We start from the raw sequence: 23,671 nt of genomic DNA, 5'->3' as shown, positions 1-23,671 counted from the left end.
TACAGTTTATTTCTGCGAAAGCTTTTACATTCACAAAAGGTATGCTTTTTTTGCGCGCTCTCGAGTCTATGCGCTTTGGTCATTACTAGCATATAAATAGTAAAATGGTTTACATGATGGGTTGCAATTGTGCCAACCTTTCTATACTAAATTGGAAAGATCTTATTCTTTTCAGATAGAACTGAAATACTACAGGGCAAGTATTTGGCTCAGGTGATTAGTGTTTGAAGCCCATATACATTTACTTTTATATTTTGTTGCATTTATTTGTTTTAGCACACTCGTTATAAACATACTGTTCTTTTTAAGCTCCGTTAGTGTTATACCTGGAATGTAATTATTAATCACAGTGCAGCAGAAGGTACAAAAATAAGTTTGAAAGGTGCGGTTTTTAAACATTCTCATGGACTAAATCCAAATACAGTACAGCAAATCGTATGATTTGTGGAGATAGAATTCATGTGAAGGGTTCAGTGGCAAGTGGTCTTTGCTGCGATTTTTTACTTTTTGAGTCAATTGTTACTAAGTTGATATATATTTTTGTGTCAGCTTAAGAGCTGTCACATATCAAGAGCTTACCAGGTATGTCAATCACACTGATGCTTCAGGACTAGCTGATGATACAATCACTGACATCTCTGCTTTCAAGAGCACAGACTTCAGGTTTATCAAAATCAGGTGCACGCCACGGTGCCATGATGTACATATAATTTCTGCCAGGTAAAACAGTGCTTGATTGTAGCGTGTTGAGTTATATATGAGTACGTATTTATTGTTTATTACATTTTTAAACAAGGATTGTCAACATTGCAAACATACTCGACATTGCTTCAATACAACGCCTGATTAGTCTTTCGTGGAGCATTTACAACCACTAGTGTGGCTATGTACACCACCTGGAATTCCAAGGCTCAAATGCAGCCGTAACTGATATTTACTCTAGCTTCTCATTGATACTTTCCACTCGTTGTGAAGCTGCTATTATTGGCAACAGTTGTACTGTTGTAATGTCTCCTTAATGCTTACTCAGAGATTTCCAAAGAGCATTCTTGCTGTTCCTGAGTTAGCATAGGCAGTGAATCACATGTGGGTCATACCCACATCCCACAGACAGTAGTGTGCAAGTGTGCACACACGTGACTGATGAAAAAGTTTGACATTGTGTTAGACTAGCATGTCACATTATTCATGTCACGGGGTCATGACACAGAGATTACAATGTCACATTATTTATTCTCTTCCAGGTGCTGCTTTTATTGTTCTTGAGCCAGCTGTCGCCTCTCATGCCAGTTCCACCATGCCTGCTCATGCCACAAGCACCTTGGTGACCTGATGTTGCAGGAATTTGTACCACCGCATCACCGGCAAATTATTAAGCGCCATCATTTTTGTTGCGTCCTTCACTGCCTGCCGATTCTGGGCGGTTCAGCGTTTAGTCCAGCAGCATGAAACAGTGACAGGTGATCAAGCAGCTCATAAGCACACCCATATCTTTCTTGCATGAGGCTATAGCACTACGGTCAAGATTTTATACTCATTGTTAACATTCTTCCGTGTTAGTGAGTGTGAAACAAACTTGTACCATCTAGATGGCGTTTACATTGTTGTAATTATCCAGCTTGAAATTTGCTTTCATAATCACACATTCAAAACGTGCCTTCGAAAGGTGACCTTCAAGACCCGCAGTTGTAATTTCTGCGTTCAACTTTACACTGCAACCTCGAGCCATAGTGAGGGGAAACATTCAGTGCTTGCAACCTAGCAAGAGTAATGAAACATGGCTGGCACATTGTTGCTGTGTTTTACATCATACCAAATTAGTCAGCTGGAGCACAAAAAGTCAAATCAGCAGCCACTAGGGCATCCAAATTTTCGTTTGTAATTTTACATGACATTAGTGGAATTATTGGCGGTACCATGAAGAAGTTTTTATAAAAAGTCAGCAACTATAACTTGCTTTTGAGGGTGCATGCTTAGGCCACTTTTCAACTAGTAACATCAGACCCATCATTCCAACTTGAATAACAATTAGGAAGTTTAATCTGTGATGAGTAGCAGCTTTCCCGTTGAAAGGCAAGGCCTCTAGATGGAAGTTTGTAACATCATTTTCAAATATGAGTGCAACTTTCGTAAGTCTTTTCATGTCACACTACACTTGCTGGCTATTTTGACTCTATACATTTGTTACTGGACACGGGCTTTCAGGATGACACATTGTTTTCATACTTTTCTACAGAGCTTGATAGGGTTTCTCACTACATATTTCACTAACACAGCAAAACATTCCTCTGAATGTGCTCACTTTGGTTGAAGACTTTTTTTTGTGCAGACCTCCGTTTACATCGCCTAATGATGACAACTCTTCATCTGCTTATGTGACATCTGCTGTATTCCAAAGAAGTGTGCTCAGTGGAGGCCTGTAGCCAAACGGGTGCCCCAGGAGTTTAACCCCCTTCCCGAATTCACAAGTTGTGGGTTGTCCTACTCAGCATAAATAATGAAGAAAGTCATTTTTCATGACCATCAACATGTGCCGCCCCCCCCCCCCTTTGAAAGACATTCCTGGATTTGGGGCTGTCTTTTTATGAGCTCGATATTTCTTCTTTCTCGTTCTTCATCGTTTGTTTTTACCCTACATTGTCTGCATGTGTATGAAATACGGGGTGTTCTAAGAAATGTGTCCAGTATTCTTTAAAAATTAGAGAAAGGAGGTACTTGTGTGCTAGCTGCGGCATTGCCTTTCCTGTGACAAAAGAAATCTTCAGATAGGCACAAACAATAATTGCTGCAGTAATTATAGCAATTAAGACAATCGCTTTTTTTTACCAGTGGTAGTAGCTGGTCGAGTCAAAAGGGCAAATTCAAGTCCTTTCTAAGAAAAGTTTATAGCCAGTTTGAATTTTCGGAAAAGCAGCCACTGATAATCACCGGGGAGGGATGCAGTCTGCCTAATTTAGCTGACGATACGAAAACCAATGCACCAGACAGCACATCTACCATTCATTTCGACAATGCCCTGAATGACGACACTGTTCCTGTAGCCGTTGTCAACCTTCAATTTAGACACTGCTTTGTGCCCACTTATCGACGCTTACGTAATCTTTCCCCCAATGCAAGAGAAACAGTGTCGCCATGGAGGAAATCGTCGAAGTGAATGGTAGATGCACTGTTTGGTGCGTCGGTTGCAGTTTCTCCAGCTAAATTGAGCAGAGTGCATTGCTCGGCGGGGATTACCAGTACCCGCTTTTCCTAAATTTTAAACTGGTATGGACTATTTGTAGGAAGAGATTCAATTTGCCCACTGGACCCAACCGGCTATTACAACTGCTTAAATAAATATTTGTGTTCACTTGTATAATTACTACCGTAGTTTTGTTCGTACCTATCTGAAGACGCCTTCTGTTTGATATGTGGGGTTTAACGTTCCAAAACCACCATTTGATTATGAGAGACGCCTTAGTGGAGGGCTCCGGAAATTTCGACCACTTGGGGTTCTTCAACGTGCACCCAAATCTGAGCACACGGGCCTGCAATATTTCCGCCTCCATCGGAAATGCAGCCGCCACAGCCGGGATTCGAACCCGCGACCTGCTAGTCAGCAGCCGGGTACCTTAGCCACTAGGCCACCACGGCGGGGCAGAAGATGCCTTCTGTCACAGGAAGGCATCCGCATGTAGCACGCAAAGGCCTCTCTTTTCTAATTTTTAAAAATATTTGACACATTTCTTGAATGATCTGTTGAATGAGTCATTCCATGCCAAATTATCCAGCATTTTTCTGACCATCACGAATATGGCTGATAAAACATTCAGATATTCTTCGAAGTGCGAAATTCATCGTGGTCATTTATTTTTGTAGCCAAACGTTTTCTTCCCTATTCTTGACAGCCTATTGTTTGGTGCCAAGAAGGTAAAAAGTGTCAAACAAGATTTTTTTAAAATAAGTTTGTGGAATGCATTTGATAAAAGACACTTCTGTCAAAGTAATAAAGTTATATAACCTTATAATAATGACCTAATTATGTATATCAATTCTTCGAGCGCTTTTCACACGAGCAATACTGAATAAAGTTGTCACATTTTGGTTTTTTTTTTCTGGGAACATGGTACGTTCCAAGGACACAAATAAAATATGTGCTGGTGGGCTGTCAACATGCTACAAATTAACAATAATTTAGGCACTGATGGTATCTATAGCAGATACTCTGAAAAAAATTGTGAGTGCCACTTTGTTTGGGAAAATCTCGGTATTCAGCATCAAAAGCTTCCCTTGGCGGTCGGACTATAAGTAAGTGATAATTTTCATTTTAAAGCTCTATGAACAACCTAATTGTAGGCGTAATTACTACAGGGTAATATTTTTAAACTCGAAGAATATTTTTTTGAAGTATGTATCGGCACCAGCTTTTCGCCTACGTAACTGAAGCAACATGACACACTCACAAGGGCAATCTCCAGCAGATTTCCATTAACCTGGAATACAGAGAGCCAATTTGGTGCTCTCTACAGAGTAATTGTAATGGGAATATGGTTATCATCTGTATTCCATTGCCAACAGAGGGGTGCTACAACGACTGGGTTCACTGTGGTGACTGCCACGTGAGCCACGTGAGCCACGCAGCTTTAAAGATATAAAGTCAGACATTCTGCTTTCCTGGGGAGTTCTGCAAATGCAGTAGGTGTGTTTTATACACTTAATAAAAATATTTAGTCATATTCAATACATATGTCTTTAGCATGCTAGTATAATTTATGCTACTAGCATGCAAGAGGTCCGTGGTTCAAATCCCGGTACCGCGAAGCTCCCAACCGGATAAAAAAAAATCCGCGTGTTGATGGAACTGCATTAAGAGGCCTGGGGTGCGGCCTCACCGGCAAACACCGCCGAGAACGCACTCCCTCACCAGAGAAGGATTGGCCACCCTGGTGCAGTATCTGGCCACTACCTCCCACATGCTTACGTCAAATAACTCACGGCCCTCAGTCCCCAGCAGCTGCGAAGCAACTGACCACGGCGGCGGTCAGATCTGCAACGCAGCAGAGGGTGCTAAGAATCTCTGGATCCGGACAGGCCGCCATTGGAACCTGAACTTGGCAATGTTTAACGCTAGAACCTTATCTAGTGAGGAAAGTCTAGCTGTACTATTCGAGGAGCTAGAGGGTGTTAAATGGGATATAATAGGGCTCAGTGAGGTTAGAAGGACAGATGAGGCCTATACGGTGCTACAGAATGGGCACTTCCTTTGCTACAGGGGCTTGGCAGACAGAATAGAACTGGAAGTGGGGTTCCTAATTTACAGAAACATAGCTGGCAACATAGAGGAATACTATAGCATTAATGAAAGGGTGGTAGGTATCGTAATTAAACTGAATAAAAGATTCAAGATGAAGGTAGTACAGGCTTACGCGCCTACATCCAGCCATGATGACGCTTCAGTTGAAATCTTCTATGAAGACGTGGAATCGGCAATGAGTAACGTAAAAACGCAGTATACTATAGTGATGGGCGACTTTAATGCAAAGGTAGGGAAGAAGCAGGCTGGAGACCAGGCAGTAGGAGATTATGGCATCGGTACTAGAAACGCCAGAGGAGAGCTACTAGTAGAATTCGCAGAACGCAATAATTTACGGATTTTGAATACCTTCTATCGAAAACGAGAAAACCGCAAGTGGACATGGAGGAGCCCTAATGGCGAAAACAAGAACGAAATAGACTTTATAATGAGTGCACACCCTGGAATCGTGCAGGAGGTGGAAGTGATTGGCAAGGTACGATGCAGTGACCATAGAATGGTACGGTCTCGAATTCGCCTAGACTTGAAGAAGGAACGACAGAAACTGATACGCAAGAAGCCAATCAATCAGCTAGCACTGAGAGTGAAAGTACAGGAATTCAGAGTGTCACTGAAGAACAGGTACTCGGCTCTTATTGAGGAAACCAACCTTAGCGTAGATACAATGAATGATAATCTGACGAGTATCATTATGGAGTGTGCAGTGGAAGTTGGAGGCAGGGTAGTTAGACAGGACACTGGCAAGCTTTCCCAGGAAACGAATAACCTAATTAAGAAGCGTCAAATCATGAAAGTGTCAAGTACAACAGACAAAATAGAACTGGCAGAGCTTTCGAAGTTGATTAATAGACGTAAAGTATGCGATGTAAGAAGGTATAACATGGAGAGAATTGAACACGCTCTGAAAAACGGAGGAAGTGTCAAAGCATTGAAGAGGAAACTTGGGATAGGCAAAAGTTGGATGTATGCGCTAAGGGTTAAGAAGGCAAAATAACTACCAATATGGATAGGATAGTTAAGATAGCGGAGGAGTTTTACAGGGATCTGTACAGTAGCCGAGACAACCACAACCTTAATACTATAAGAACTAGTAGTAACCCAGATTACACCCCACCAGTAATGATAGAAGAAGTCAGAAAAGCTTTGGAGAGCATGCAAAGGGGCAAAGCTGCTGGTGAGGATCAGGTAACATCAGATCTGCTGAAAGATGGAGGACAGATTGTGTTAGAAAAACTAGCCACCCTGTTTACGAGGTGTCTCCTGACGGGAATAGTACCAGAGTCTTGGAAGAACGCTAACATCATCTTAATACATAAGAAAGGAGATGACAAGGACTTGAAGAATTACAGGCCGATCAGCTTGCTCTCTGTAGTATACAAGCTATTTACAAAGGTAATTGCTAACAGAGTAAAGAAAACTCTAGAATTCAATCAACCAAAGGAACAAGCAGGATTTCGAACAGGCTACTCAACAATTGACCACATTCATACTATCAATAAGGTAATAGAGAAACGCTCAGAAAATAACCAACCACCATACATAGCCTTCATAGATTACGAGAAGGCGTTTGATTCAGTAGAAATATCAGCCGTCATGCAAAAACTGCGGAATCAGGGCGTAGATGAAGTATATATAAACATTCTGGAAGAAATCTACAGGGGATCAACTGCTACCATAGTGCTTCATGGAGAAAGCAACAGAATACCAATCAAGAAGGGTGTGAGGCAGGGGGACACAATTTCCCCAATGCTATTTACCGCGTGCTTACAGGAGGTTTTCAGAAGCCTAGAATGGGAACAGTTAGGGATAAGAGTCAATGGAGAATACCTTAGTAACCTGCGCTTCGCCGATGACATTGCATTGCTGAGTAACTCGGGGGATGAATTGCAACTCATGATTACGGAGTTAGACAAGGAGAGCAGAAAAGTGGGTCTTAACGTTAATCTGCAGAAAACGAAAGTATTGTACAACAACCTCGGCAAAGAGCAGCGCTTCGAGATAGGTAATAGTGCACTTGAAGTTGTAAAAGACTATGTCTACTTTGGGCAGGTAATAACCGCAGAGCCGAACCACGAGATTGAAGTAACTAGAAGAATAAGAATGGGGTGGAGCACATTCGGCAAGCACTCTCAAACTATGACAGGTAGATTGCCACTATCCCTCAAGAGGAAGGTATATAACAGCTGTATCTTGCCGGTACTTAGCTACGGAGCAGAAACCTGGAGACTTACAAAGAGGGTTCAGCTTAAATTGAGGACGACGCAGCGAGCAATGGAAAGAAAAATGGTAGGTGTAACCTTAAGAGACAAGAAGAGAGCAGAGTGGATTAGGGAACAAACGGGGGTTAAGGATATCATAGCTGAAATCAAGAAGAAGAAATGGACATGGGCAGGGCATGTAGCGCGTAGACAGGATAACCGCTGGTCATTAAGCGTAACTGACTGGATTCCCAGAGAAGGGAAGCGGGTTAGGGGGAGACAGAAGGTTATGTGGGCAGATGAGATTAAGAAGTTTGCGGGTATAAATTGGAAGCAGCAAGCACAGGACCGGGTTAACTGGCGGAACATGGGAGAGGCCTTTGTCCTGCAGTGGACGTAATCAGGCTGATGATGATGATGATGATGATGATGATGATGATGATGATGAGCCTTTATGCTGAGTACACTGATAAACGCTATCGTAAAACAACCGTGTCTTATTTTTCTGGCTTTGAGGAGAGCACCCGGCTCCCCGAGACCCAAAGCCTGTTATATAAATACAGAAGCGAAAATAAAAACTTTAAATTAAGAACTGGTAGCCAAGGCGAGAGTCTCGTTTATGTTCTGCGTAAGGAATAATTGTGTACTGTGTACTTTTTAACTGCTTGACGGCTCATCTGGGAGTCATCACCAGTGGCGTAGCCAGGAAGGCAGGAGGAGCTGCTTAACTCACCTCCCCCCCCCCCCCCAGCACAGTCCAAGTATTTTTTATCCTAAAGCCGTGGATTATCCTTCTACTGTGATTGGTTCGTGACCACCTAGTTTATTGACGTCTCAGCAGAAGGCGCTAGTGTGAGTGAAAGACAGACGGACGGATTCACGGTTACCGATAAAACCCTCTGAAACTTCGCCCCACGCATCATTGTTCACTTCGTAGATAAGCTGTGATTTTCTTAGTTCTGCATGTGTATACCTACATGCACACATACAAACACACAAGAACGTACGTAAAGTATGACCGAAGTTGCCTTCCCCGCACACTCACCCACGCGGAAAATATCTTTTTGCAATGCTACTGGTCTCCACACTCTAGCGAAATTCATTGTAGCGTACCTCTGTTGGCAATGGAATGTAGATGATAGCCCCATTCAAATTTCAATTGCTTCACATCAAGCTTGCTGTGTGTACCACAGGTCTGCGGAAGTCTGTTGAAGATCGACCTGAGAGTGCTTCATGCCACTTGAGTTAGGTAGGAGTAAAGCTGGTGGAGAGACATAATTACAGAAAAATACTTCTTGAGATTAAAAATAATGCCCTTTAGCAACTTCACCTACATTGAGGTAGTACATAGAGCTTCAAAAGAAAATGTCGTGCATATTTTTTTTCCGACCACCAAGGCAAGCTTTTTGACCTTGAATTAAGAACTTTTCCCCAAAAAAAGTGAAATTCACAACTTTTTAGAGTATCTGCTAAACTTCAGTACGTAAACTATTTTTAATTTGTAGCATGTCAAAAAGGTCACCAGCACATATTCTATTTGTGTCCTTGGAATTTTCCATGTTACCAGAAAAAAATCCTAATCTTAGCAACAATATTCAATATTGTTCGTGGGAAAAGCTCTTGAAGAATTGATATACACCAGTAAGTCATTACTTTTAGTTAGATCACTAAATGCCATTTATTGACTGCATTCCAAAACAACTTTTGAAAAAAAGTGTTGCTTCATGAAATTTAGCTCAGTCGGCGCCATAATGTAGACTCTCATAACTGGGGAGCACAATTTTAGGGAATGAAATAAATGACCAGGACAAGTCTCGAACTTCGAGAAACTTGAAAATTTTTTCTGCCATATTCGTGATGGTCCAAAAAGCACTGGGTGATTTTGAATGACATAACCCAAATCGTTTAAGTGTTTAATACATTGAATTACTCATTTGCTCCTTTTGCCTCAGCTAATATAGTTAGCAAATATTTTGGTGTGTTTATGAAGTTGTTTGTGCTTTCAGCCATTTCATTCTGTGTGATATGTATCAATATTTATTCTGTGTGATCACTTATTTTTGTGCTCGCACTGTTTTTGCTCTGTACTCACCTGGTGTAGTTGTGCTCGCAAAATGTTTTTCCTGTTTTTCAGAAAAGAAGTCTGCACAATACTGTTACAATAGAAAATCAACGCAGGTGGTTTGGGTATCAGGAAGTTATGATATTCCTTTTTCCTATTTTAAATTGCAGATACAAAGCCGCGAAAATAAATGATTTTTTACAACTTTTCATTACACAATTGTAGCATTTCTGTGCTGCATTTCGTTTTATGATCATGGGAAAATAAAATTTGATTTCAGTGAATAGGAAACTTATCCGTGTAGGTTTTTCAACATTTGAATTCACTTCCTAAACTTTTTAGCATGTGCAGGTGCAGTCACACGTTCCCAGCGGACACTTCCACCTTATTAGTTGGAATAATGACCTGGGAAATTTTTAATGACCTTTTACGTGCAGAAGAAAGTTATGCTGATTACGCATGCCTCTTGTTAAATCTAAAGGAAACACGTTTGTTATTTATGGACACGTAGCAAAGGTATATGATTAGTGTGTAAGAAATGGCCATACGAAGCAGGTGTTCCGTAGCAGCCGTTATTTCTTTTCTTCATTTCGGATATCTCTATGAAAGTATAATGGGCTGTACGTGTTGTATGTTCTACGTGATCTCTAGTGAATATTTTCTTTTTACGGAAGTGGTTGGCAGCATGTTACTTACGCCTTTTTACGTATTCAAGGGAAATATTTTTTGTGGTGTAGGAGATCGGTAGAAGAAACCAAGTGCAAAACCTTTTTCCATTGTCAAGTCGGACCTTGCGCAAAACGGATTGAGAGTGATGAAAAGTAGCGGACCGTATACCACTATGAAGAAGTTCATTGATAAGTACAAAAACACCGCCACCTTGTATGTTCCTATCAGATCGGTGTACATCGTAACCAGGAGGAAAGACTTCAAAGCTAGAAATCGAATCGTGTAACGAACATTCAGTCCCAGTTACTTTATAAGTTTGCGTAGTAGACTACAAAGCAAATTCATATACTTTATTTGCGAGGCTGCGGCAGTTTACCAGCAGTATAGTTAGAGATAAGTTACCAGGATAGACAGATTTGGAATTCGCGATTGCGGCTTTTGCTTTTGTAAATTGATTGCCATTTAGGTATTTCTTAAGTTCCGTATCTCTACCTTCTGCACTGTCTTGAACAAAGGTTTTATGTTATTGATAAGCAAGAAACATTATTATTATTATTATTATTATTATTATTATTATTATTATTATTATTATTATTATTATTATTATTATTATTATTATTATTACGTCATCTCGAGGTCCTTAATATTTGGTTATGCACTTCAGTGTTTTAAAATAAACCGCCAACTCATCATCATCATCATCAGCCTGACTACGTCCACTGCAGGACAAAGGCCTCTCCCATGTTCCGCCAGTTAACCCGGTCCTGTGCTTGCTGCTGCCAATTTATACCCGCAAACTTCTTAATCTCATCTGCCCACCTAACCTTCTGTCTCCCTCTAGTCCGCTTCCCTTCTCTGGGAATCCAGTCAGTTACCCTTAGTGACCAGCGGTTATCCTGTCTACGCGCTACATGCCCTGCCCATGTCCATTTCTTCATCTTGATTTCAGCTATGATATCCTTAACCCCCGTTTGTTCCCTAATCCACTCTGCTCTCTTCTTGTCTCTTAAGGTTACACCTACCATTTTTCTTTCCATTGCTCGCTGCGTCGTCCTCAATTTAAGCTGAACCCTCTTTGTAAGTCTCCAGGTTTCTGCTCCGTAGCTAAGTACCGGCAAGATACAGCTGTTATATACCTTCCTCTTGAGGGATAGTGGCAATCTACCTGCCATAATTTGAGAGTGCTTGCCGAATGTGCTCCACCCCATTCTTATTCTTCTAGTTACTTCAATCTCGTGGTTCGGCTCTGCGGTTATTACCTGCCCTAAGTAGACATAGTCTTTTACAACTTCAAGTGCACTATTACCTATCTCGAAGCGCTGCTCCTTGCCGAGGTTGTTGTACATTACTTTCGTTTTCTGCAGATTAATTTTAAGACCCACCTTTTTGCTCTCCTTGTCTAACTCCGTAATCATGAGTTGCAATTCGTCCCCCGACTCACTTATCCGCCAACTCACTTATCGGCTATTCTGAGAGTAACGCGTACAGTGCGCTTTGTGTACAATCTTAGCTAGCCTGGAAGTTGAGAGCGCAAGTGAGTACGCATGCTGCAATTTATCATTTAACTCGCCCTTGCTCTTACATAGTCTTCCGAGATGGCGCAGCAGCCACCAGGAAAAACACAGGCTTTGGTTTAGAATCCTGGAGAGCTATAAATGTTGACATCACGACAAAAGATTTGTTTGTGAAAAATTCAGAAGACTTTTCATGGCTTTGTGCTCAAAGCAAAGCCAGTGATGCTTTCTTACTTGTATGCGAAGCCGACACCGAGTGATGTGCTCTTGTAATCTGGGTGCTGGTCGATGAAAGTGTTCAGGCTGTTGCTGTACGTGTCCCGCCGGGACAACCAGTTTCGGCCTCTCTTGTACAGCGAGTCGAAGAAGATGTAATCACACAGCCCGTCATACGGAAACGCGCTCGCTGTGCTGCTCTCCTCGCCCATGGTGCACAACAGAGGTGTCGCGTCGATCACTGCGCCACGACACATTAGCGATGCGACGTTAACGGGAAACCCAGTAACCACATCACTCGGTTTGCTGTGTTTCAGGTCCATGTACAAGTGCGTAGTAAACAGAAGGTAAGCGGGCTACATAGGCTGAGTAATGCCCGTAAGACCATCCTTGCATTTTTTTAAAGTACAATGACCACCAAAAGTGAGCAGCACGGTGAATAACATAGACAACGGTGCCCAGGAAAAACGCAATGCTGCCCAAGTCACGGGAAAAAATTATAAATACTGACCTCTTTTCTAGACTTGTATGAGGTTTTAGCTGACGCCTTGCACCTTGATATTTCCAATTTTTTTAAGCATGCTCAATAAAATGCGTGGTTTTGGGTTGTACGAAAAAAAAATGTGCAAGAAGCAAGAAAAGTGCGAATGCCTATATGAAGCTGGTTAACCAAGGGGGCACTTTAAGGCTGCCTTAACATCTCTGTGCTTTATTATGATTGCTTTTTCTCAAAAACAAAAAAAAGTTTCGGGAAGGCAGTTCTTGTCTTCAATGGCTTCAGTAAAAAATTTAACTGTGAAAATACACATTCGTCGTGTGGCAAGGGGGAGCGGTGGCATTAAGCTGGAAATAAATATTGCCTTCTTTAGTTGCGGTCGGTGACATGTATGGTTGCCTGGTAGGCAGCGGTGCTGGTGGGCTTGGTGCTGCTGTTTTACCGGTGGGCTGCTCTGAAGTAGCTATTTCTGCTTTGTCAAGTCCACCGTCAAGTATTGGCCCAAGGGTATCGCCACCGTCAGCTTGAGAAGGGCCGGATTCTGCGAACGCGCAATGTATATTATGTTGACAACACTTGCTAAAGGGCAATTAAGGCGAGAAATTGAGACGGCAGGGAAACGACACACGTATTAGAAAAGAACTTAGGCACACAAACACGTGCCATGTATTATGGGTGTGGTATATTCTATTCTTTTAGCTTGCGGGGGGTGTTACATCAGACACACGGGCTGGTGTGTAAACATTAGGTTGAAAGATCACAAACACTCATAGAACACGACGAGTGAGTACGCTCATTTACGCAGAAAAAACTGCACTGAAATATAAAAGCACACCACAAGGAAGGAACACGAACAGACCAAGCGTGAAAACTTGGGCAAGTTGGTAGGACAGTGCAACCTAAAAGTAGTTGCAGCGTAACTTGGAAGCAAGAAGGACAGCTCGGAATCCACTGCCGAGACAGCGACTGCGAGCCCAACTTTGAGCGTTGCGAGGTAGTAGGCAACCACCAGTCGCAAGCCATGGGTGAGATAATTGAATCCTCTCACATAAGTAAGTTTGACGGTACATGTGTAAGTTCCCATCAGTTGCGCTAGTGCAAAAAGGCATCGCGTATATCGATCATTTCTAAGTTATGTGTTTGTTTCCAGCTCCCTCAACAAGAGAGAAGAGTTTCGCACACATTGTATCGCAGGCGTTGTTAACTGCAAACTTCTACGCATGTCCATTCTCTTCCTTTTTCGCCTGTATATGTTCACCACTCCGCTAATAAATTGTTGTTAAAGCGCTCTTTTCTATCCTTGTTTTTTCGCTTCTGTAGTAACTACTCCTAGGTTGCCCTGTTCGTACATTCAGAACAGATCAAGGGCATGCGATTGCTATTTCAGTTGGCATATTAACGATTGTGGGTGCAAAACAAAATTGAGTGAGTATATCATTCTAAGAAACACAGAACAAAGATGTTAGAGAGTTAAACGAATCTTACTGAATTGTAAAACAATCTGGTTCATGCATTAGTGAAGGAACAGTGATGTTGCTTGGCAGTGAATACGATTTTTAACCACTGCATTTGACCATGGTGTACACTGGTTTGGTGTTGTGCGTTCGTTCGGTTTTCTGTTGATATGAATTGATTTTTGGTTACTTTCAATTTGCGCATGCGGGAGGCTAACGGCAGTTTTTGTTCATTTTCTGGAAAAATATTCAGTTCAGAGTTCAGCGCTCTGTTTCATGTGTGTTCTTTTACTGTCTTGAAAAAATCCACAAACAGGGATTCTGTCGAGCCGACGTTTCCACAAGCGGACTTGTCTGCCTCAACGTGGTAAAGCGGAACTGATTTCTTTAGCGCGAGCGTGTCTGCCATTTCTACTCTTCCTTCTATCCTAACAAAAGAGGCGACATGCATACGCAGATGTGTGGGAGTGTAGTAGGGAAGCGGGATGCTGTGACAAGCTGCACGAGTGGGGAAGGAAAAGCTGTTTCCTGAATAAGAAGAAAATAAGAAAGTGGTGGGAAGCCCGTGTTAGAGTGTTCTAGAAGTGTTGAGTGGCGAGACCGCGCCACACCGCCTGATCCCTCTCGCGTTGTCCGTAGCGGCGGCGCTGCAGTCGAATAGTACTGAAAGAGCCGCGCGCCGCCTGCAGAAACTCCTACGCGTTTCGGCTTCTCCGTCGCGCTTTCTTAATTCAGATTTCTTCGTACCTGCCCATAATTCATGTCTAGCACATATGCCGTAGTCCTGGAAGTATGACAGGCCAATCTACTGAATTTGAGCTCCATAAGAGCCCTTGTAGAGATCGAAAATAATTCAAAAAGAGGGTGTCCTTTAATGATTTCTTCTGTCTTAACTCCCTATTCATTGGTTAGGCGTCTTTAATATACACAACAACTGAGCCGATATATTGGAAGTTAGCTGCGCTCAGAAAGCTATCGCATTAAAAAAAATACCATTTCAAACGCACGCAAAACCACAAGGCAGTTAGTAGAGAGGAGAGAGGGAGAGAACCTGAACCCCCTACGCCATAAAATTTTTTCGTAATTCAACTTTTTAGGGTATACTAAAATATATACACGCATTCACAGCGACCACCAATTGCAAAAGCTAGTGGTTCTGCTGCACCCCCCCTTTCATAAAAAAAATCTGGGTGCTAGCTTTGCGCCGAAGGTTTACAGTTGGCAAAGCCGAATATAGCTTTTCTCTGTACGAATGCGCACTGAAAATTTTACGGTTTTGCCAGTATGACGTCCTAAAACTAGTTCAAGTCTAACGTTGTCGGACGAGAAATGCACCGCCTAAGATTAGCAGCTGTGCTAGGGGGCGTTGCATCGATATTGTTAATGGGGTGGTGACGTGTGACTTCTATGCGTGTAGTTGCGGATACACACACACACACACACACACACACACACATATATATATATATATATATATATATATATATATATATATATATATATATATATATATATATATATATATATATTCAGCAGGAAGTTCAAGGGGTCTGGTACGTATAAAGAACACAAGCGAGTACACGTACGAAAGAGCAATACTTTTATGCCAACGTTTCAGCCGTGGCACGGCCTTCGTCAGGGAATGACGAAGGCCGTGCCACGGCCTTCGTCATTGCCACGGCCTTCGTCAGGCCGTGGCAGCCGTGCCACGGCCTTCGTCAGGGACACGGCCACGAAGGCCGTGTCCCTGACGAAGGCCGTGCCACGGCTGAAACGTTGGCATAAAAGTATTGCTCTTTCGTACGTGTACTCGCTTGTGTTCTTTATATATATATATATATATATATATATATATATATATATATATATATATATATATATATATATATATATGTTGTGTGTGTGTGTTCAGTGTGTACACATAGAAGTTAAATTTCTCAAAACAACACGCACCACTGCCTGCGGGCATTTTTGACACTAAATAATAGAACTCTACTTATAATACAAAACATCGTCATAAATTTTCTAGCTTGCAATGGTGTTACGCCAATAGAGTATTCGGAAAGCAGCACAATTTAAGCCATACAAATTGAGAACTGGTTACAATGAATTTACGCAGATTAGCAGAAAAGCTATATATACAATTGGCACTTTTTAATATGCTTGTGTGTTTCTTTAATATGTTCAATATGTGATAAGCCTTTCAGAAAGCATTAAATATCTTCCGCAAAAACATCATGATAAAATTGAGTCGTCGCTGATATAAATGTCGTAACAGCGTTACTTATACTTGGCTTTCTCGTGAAACAATCGAGCGCACGTAGGCTCATATAAGGAACACTGTGCTCTCCATATCGTAGAGACTGCCGACAAAACGAGCGTATCGTTTAATAGCAGCATTGATACTTCTCTTTGTAGTTCGCCAGTAGCCACCTCTGATATAACGCAGCTCTAAGCGCTGCTTGAGTGAGAAGCTAGGCGGATCCGTGCAAATTCCGATGGATATTTCTTTTTTTGTGGATTGGCAGGATACTTAAACAGTGAATGTATCGACGCAATTTCAGCGTGCCTGCATAATCACTCGTGCACCATGGCGCGTAGCAGGTGCGTCCACTGATAAAAGCTCAGAAACCCATTATACGCGTTTAAAACGAGCAAATAGACGCTTTCGCAAGCTACGGCGCACATGCTCACAATGTAGACGCTCCTGAGATCTTCAGTACCATGGGACAACAGCGCCGCCGCTACTGTCACCCGCCGGAGAATCAGCCGAGATGCGGCGCGGCCGCCTCGTTCACTCCACTGCCCACTTCTAGTACACTGTATCCGTGTATCCAATGTTGCCCCATCTGCCTCCTTTGTTAGCATACTAGGGACCGTGTGAAGCGATGACATACTAGCGCTAAAGGTATCAGTAAGCCCCTGTTTATGGATTTTTCAACGCATGCTTCCAATTCCCTTTTCCTACTGTTCCATTTTTTGTCTGTGTGTCGTTGCGCTGCCGTTTCATTATGAAGTACGAAAAACGAGCCCAACTATCAATCAATCTTGTTGCAGTTGTGCCAACGATGAAAAGCCGTAGGGGAAGTTTGCTAAGAACGGCAGTAAGATTAGTAAGCGTTTCACCTATCATAAATCTGCGATGTGCGGACACTTGTGAAAGAAACTAAGGAAAAGGGTTAATTTGAGAAAATCAGAGAGAAGGACACACCTCATGGAACACTGCCTGAGCATGTTTGGATTTGGCATGGCCAACAGCAAGACAACAACGAGGACGAAAAGAAGTACGGGATCCATGACAGAGAAAAGGTAAGCACGTTCTATACAGAAAATAAAAGCAGCTTTCACCACCTAAAATTTGCCAACCTCCAGCCTCGACTCAAGTCTCTAACCGACAGCAACCAATACCGTAGAGTGAAATAGCCCATTGAAAGATAATCAAAGGTGGTTCAGTGTTGTCAGGGTAGGCTCCGTGACCTATTTTAAGGAATAATCTTGTCACGATTTTTGAAAAGCATCAACCAGACCTTTCATATACAATATTGACTTATAAGAGTACTTCCTTGGGCCACTCTCTTCATTGCTACCGCTTGCACTTTGATACGGAGAAGCATACGCGTGAATTGATTGATTGCTTTGATTGATTGCTTTATTTGCTTCGTCACAGTACAGTGTAACAGGAGGCGGAGGGAAAAGCCGTAATGACGGCTTGAGGGATCCTCCGCCCCCTTTGTGAACAATGGCAGCAGATGAAGGACATCACAATATCATACACTTTCACATTGTTTTACGTAAAGATCATGCCACAAAGGAAGGAAACCTGAAAACGTAGTTGATACATAGCTTACACAACAAAGGAACTTGCAGCAATCTTCTGCACCTGAATAAATACATAGTTTATAGAACATATAACATAGTTTGCTACATAGTTTATAGAACAAAAAGAGCCGCTAATTCTGCGACACTTAAAAGAGACACATCTATACCTTTGCTAATATAAGTATTCAGAATTCGCGGTAGAGTACATCGAAGCATCTGAAAACCATAATTAGTGCGAAAGTACGGAACGTTCCACATTTCTGTATTTCTTGTTTCATACGCCTTTTCCTTTAAGCAAAGATTCGCCATTTCCGTAAACAAAAAGTTTGCGCGTTTGCAGCTAAGGCAGTACTCTCGTAGTAGTCTGTATTGATATAGGTCATTCACTTTGATTATCTTATATTTTTTAAACAGTGGGTCACTAGGTGCTAGAGCTGTAGCGTTGTCTATCAGCCTCAGTATTTTCTTCTGTATTCTCAGTAATTTTGTTAAGTTTGTTTCTGTAGTTGTTCCCAAACCAAATAGCAATAGTTAAGATAAGAACTAAACAGCGATTTGTATATCAATAACTTCACCGAATTGGGGATGAGGTACCGGATACGGCTGAGTATTCCAGTTATCCGGCCTAATTTTATTTGAATATTATTTACGTGGTCATCCCATTGCAAAGAGCTGGAGAAATGTACCCCAAGTACTTTCACTGACTTCACTATTTCTATATCTGAGCCTCTAAATACAATATTATTCTTCAAAGTCACTTGTTGACCTTTCGAATGAAAAACTACCGCTTTTGTTTTAGTTGCATTTATTTTTAACTTATTGTTACTTGTCCAGTTGTCTAACTTCTGTAAGACGTCATTAGCTTTATTAGAAAGAATAACGTCTGATGATGAGGTGACAAATATACTCGTGTCATCTGCATAGATAATAAACTTAACTTCTGGGGAGATATGGACTATGTCATTAATATATAAAGTGAATAATAAAGGGCCAAGAATGCTCCCTTGTGGTACCCCTGAAATTATATTTTTTTTATCTGATACTAAATCATTTATCGAAACAAATTGACATCTATGCGCCAGATAGCTTTTAAGTAACATGAGTGGGAGCCCGCGAATGCCATAATGGTTTAATTTTTCAAATAAAATGCCGTGGTGAATGTAGTCAAATGCTTGTGTGAAATCCACAAAAATTCCGACCACTTTATTTTTTTGTTCAAATTGTTGTAGAATATATTCTTTTTGATCCAGTAGGGCGAGTTCTGTAGACTTATGTTTTTGGAAACCATATTGTGATTTTGTCAGGACATATTTGGTGCAAAAACAGGATAAGCGACTAAAAATAATTTTTTCTAAACCTTTAGAAAATACGGGGAGAATAGATATTGGTCGATAATTTGCAACGTTATGCTTGTTCCCCTTTTTGTAGAGAGCTATTACGCGTGCCGTTTGCATTTTCGAAGGAAAAACCCCTGTCGAAATACAGAGATTGAATATGTGTGTTAGTGCTGGACTGATCTGATCGATAACATATTTCACTGGTTTTATTTGTATGCCATCAGCGTCGCAGCTGCGACTGTTTTTTAAGCCGAGAAATACTGTGCGGACTTCTGGTTCGATAGTACCTGCTAAGAAAAATGTGTTTGCAATTTCTGGACCCAGAGTTCGGCAAGTAGCGGTTGATCTGTCGCTAAAGTCTCTGTAAACGAAGTAATCATTAAAAACATTGACCATAGCCTCTCCACTGACCAAGTTTCCGTCATGGAGTACCTCCTTAATTTCTTCTGTTTTCGAATTTCGGCCCATCAAAGAGTTTATTCTATTCCATAAAACATCTGCTCGTTTTGAACACACAGTAAATGCTTGTATATGATACAGCTCCTTTGATTTCTTCATTTCTTTACTTAAGGCATTTCGGAACTGCTTGAAAGCAATTAGGTCCGCCTCGTCGCGCGTACGTATGAATTTCCGGAATAATCTGTTTTTTCTGTCTATTTTACGTAAGAGTTCACGTGTCATCCAAGGTTTTCGACAACCTTTACGTTTTTTCCGCTGTTTATAAGGGAAGTGTTTTTTGTATATACAAATAAACGATTCTAAAAAAGCGTCATAGGCTGAGTTCGCATCATTTGAGTAAAAAACATTGTCCCAATGCAAAGTGCCAATCTCTAAACGGAAAGCATCTAAAGCAGCTGGCGAAACATGCTGATAACTATAAGGAATGTCATTCTGAATTAACGTAGGTACAGCTGTTTTTACAGAACAACATATCGCCATGTGATCACTAATAGGATACGTAAGGACAGCACAGGTAACACACGACAGATCACAGTTTGTGATAAATAAGTCTATGGTGGTCTCCGAAGACAGACTAATTCTAGTGGATCTATTTATAATGTTTTCGCAACCGTTGCATGCAATAATAGTTTCAAAGTCACACTTTCTCGTGCTTTCATGCCCCATGTCAATATTGAAATCACCACCCAATATAACAGTGTATTGATGTTGATTTACAAATGTTAAGAAAACATCTAAAAATGCAAAAAAATCAGACAAGTCACCATCAGGTGGCCGGTAACACACAGCAACTATGACATCTTGAAACTGAACACATAACATTTCGTAATGAGCAGTAACTGAAGTAAACTTTTCGAGCAATACGGCTGGTAAAGAATTTTCAAGTAGCATAGTGACACCACCTCCTCGACGATTTGGCCGAAAAACAGAGAACGTTTTCATATGAGGTAGTTCAAATTCTTCTGAAATATCCGATTTCCAGGTTTCCGTTAATATAACAACATCAAAACAACCTTTCATTTGATTAAACAGACACTCGAGTTCATTTACTTTGTTTCCCAATGATTGTACATTTAAATGGAAGCATCGGAGAAAACCTCTTTGTACGTTTCCAAACCGCTTCGCTAACTCACGAAGGGCGATATATCCGAGGTCATCCATTTTACAGAGCAGTAAAAACAAACAAAAAAAGAGATACCAAGAAACAGCACAAAAAACTAACATCAATTGCTCAACGCTGACAAGTCATCCTCACACCTGATGACCTGCGCACGTTCTCCACTCTTCCTACGCACCAAGACCTTCCCATTGAAATGCCATGCAAAGTCATAGCCAACTCTCCTAGCCCAGGTTTTAGCTGCTAATAAAAGAGCCCGGGAACGCTTGGTCATATTCTCAGTTATGTAGACATTTTCTTGTTCCTGCCTCAAGGATTTTCTTTTTTCAAACCACATATTTCGAAGGTCCTGGTGGACAAAGCGAAGGATCACTCCACGCTCTCTACCTGGCCTCGATGCCATCCTGTGAATAGCGGAAATATCCGCCGGAGCAAGTTCCGTCAAACTCAAGGTTTTCGCAAGATCATTTACCTTGTTTAAAAGATTTTCACCTGCAGTCTCAGGAATTCCATGTATCTCCACATTTAGACGTCGGCTGCGCCACTCGAGGTCATCAAAATCAATCTGAAGCTGGGCGAGACCCTTAGCTGGATCCTCCTTCTCAAGTTTGTCGATCTTGCATTTTATGTTTTTTATTTCCCTGTCATGCCCACTCAAGCGTTCTTGAATTTTATCAAAGTGATCCGACAGCAACTGAATTGACCTGTCTATTCCCTCTACCTTTTCATTCAAAGTGAGGAGAGAAGTTAATTTCTTGTCTATGTCCATGATCGTAATCTTAAGCTGAGCATCTCCTATTTGATCAGCGGGCCGTGTGGTACTCTTGGATGCCCCCGGCCTGCAGGCCTCACACTTCCATGCTCTTTTCTTAAACGACTTTTTCTTTTCAGCATTCATCTGGTTTCTCATCGCTCAAGTCTTCTCGCTTTTGAAGCTGTGCGCAACTACGACAATGGCGTCAGTTTGGAAGAGAAGGGCCTTCTTCCACTGTTGACAGTATCTGATAGCGTATTTATCTCTCAATAAGTTTGGTTTCAACATTGAGCAAAATCCTGAAAATGCATCGGGTCGAAGGTATCCAGCTAATGCTCAGCGACAGCTTTTAGGGGGCCGATAGGCTCACAATAACCGAATCGGTACGCGATGTTAACCAACAAGGCCTTGCCCACATCGTTGTCTCCTCGCTACATTCTCCAAGCATCCGCTCGTAATAACACACATGCTTGGGTACGACGAAGAAAATTATGTGACAGATTGCGCAGCCAGTGGGGCACGCGCTCAGATATGACGTAGCGAATGATGTCCCTGACGGCACAGCCAACAGAGAAATTTAGCGTGATGAGCACATACGTATTTTCGATTCGACTATGAATTTACAACTTTTCCTGTAAAAAGCGGTCATGGTAAGCGTTAAGGACACTTCACACAACTATTTACTTCACGATAGTACTCTATAAATAAATGAGAATTGGCAGAGACGTTCGTTCTAGTTTGATATTTTTTAAACAATAAGGTCATGATGAAATCTTTTCGACGCTTATATAGTATGCATAAGATTTTTATTATTGTGTTACCTCTTTGTATACACTACAACAATTGATTTCAAGCGCGATTTTCTCGTACGATAGGAGAGTACTTACCATCGTAGCTAGTTTTTCATTTCAGTCGAGCTTTCTTCTCACCTATACCACTTTAGATTGAACCTTCATGGTTAAAGCAGCAGGGTTCATATGCAAAACAGCTCAAACGCAGCAAGACGCGAAGTAGACGGCACCCAATGCTGACCCTTATTATCGAATATGTTTTGGGTGAGTTTGCCTATTTATGGAATACCATCGATAGCCGACAACACGTCCCCCAAAACGCGAAACATGAGAACTACGAAGGCATTTCTATAGCGTCCTCCACTCACTAATATTAGAGGCACTCGCCATGGTGGTGAAGTGGCGAAGGCACTCGGCTGCTTACCCGCAGGTGATGGGATCGAATCCCAGTCGTGGCGGCCATATTTTCGAAGGAAGTGGAAATGCTTGAGGCCCATGTGCTTAAATTTAGGTGCGCGTCAAAGAACCCCAGCTGGTAGAAATTTACGGGGCCCTCCTCAACAGCGTCTGTCATATTATGCTGTTTTTTTTACGTTAAACCCCAACAAGTATTATTCCGATGACTTCTATTCTGCGTACGTGCTGAGACAGGGCTTAGTGTAACAAAAATTGAAGCTCGCAAAATTTCTTAGGCTAGTTAGTCGTGCGTAAGCGAATTCTAGATCCTATCAACAATAAAAACGAGCCATGACTTTCAAGATTACGTTGGGCATAAGTGTTCCATTCTGGAAAGAATGATGTAGTGGCGCACGTATTTTTGTAAAGGGTTCCTAAGTTTTCACACTCCTTCCTTTTTGAGGGGATTCATCCTATATGGAATTGACAGCTTCGCTTAAATAAGCAAGTTCAAAAAACAATAAACTCTAAGTCAAAGTCAGCACTCTTTTCAATGCTCTCCTTGTGTTTTGCCTGATTTGTGCTGTTCTTGTGAATATAATCCACAATGTTTGAAATCAGTTTTAAAGTACGTGCCGCATAGTTGCACGCAAAAGGCCCCATCATGACAATAAAACTAACAAGTTTTAACGTAAACAACTGCAACATGCAACACGGGTTGATGCTGGCAACCATGATTCTCGCGAGCGTTCTTCCATAGAAGGCATTTCAATGAAAAAAGAGGGTGCCTTTATGGACTTGCACAAGACCATGAGGGGTGGCATCCTTGCCACAGCAGTGCATGTTGGGAAGAGGGGGAGGCAGATATTTTCGCTTCATTTTGGAAGGCTTAGGCCTTCGTTTAAAAAACTTAGGCTGATTGTTGTTTGAAAGAGTATGCGGTGATCAATGACGTATGGTTTTGTGTGCTCATGGAAACCTTTCTGGAGGATTTTGCCTCACTCAGTGCTTTTTTGAAACTGAAACTTTGGGCCCTATAACAGTCTGCAAATGAATAATTGTTACGTGCTCGAGCAAACGAAATTACCAGACGTAA

General features: G+C 41.7%; 1 protein-coding gene across 1 annotated transcript in view; it reads right to left on the bottom strand.

The window, feature by feature from the left end:
• The window catches only part of LOC142767697 (uncharacterized), a 311,889-nt gene that overhangs the window by 172,770 nt on the left and 115,448 nt on the right, over positions 1-23,671 (bottom strand). The window contains exons 6-7 of the mRNA XM_075869890.1: positions 12,813-12,989; positions 11,971-12,193 (exon numbers count right to left, since the gene is read on the bottom strand). Coding sequence (XP_075726005.1) covers positions 11,971-12,193; positions 12,813-12,989 — 400 coding nt within the window. The remainder of the gene's footprint in view (positions 1-11,970; positions 12,194-12,812; positions 12,990-23,671) is intronic.

Source organism: Rhipicephalus microplus, chromosome 7 (genome assembly GCF_043290135.1).
Source record: "Rhipicephalus microplus isolate Deutch F79 chromosome 7, USDA_Rmic, whole genome shotgun sequence".
In the NCBI taxonomy this organism is placed as follows: domain Eukaryota; kingdom Metazoa; phylum Arthropoda; class Arachnida; order Ixodida; family Ixodidae; genus Rhipicephalus; species Rhipicephalus microplus.
The sequence above is the reverse complement of the archived record's forward strand: the minus strand, read 5'-3'. Positions and strand labels throughout refer to the sequence as shown.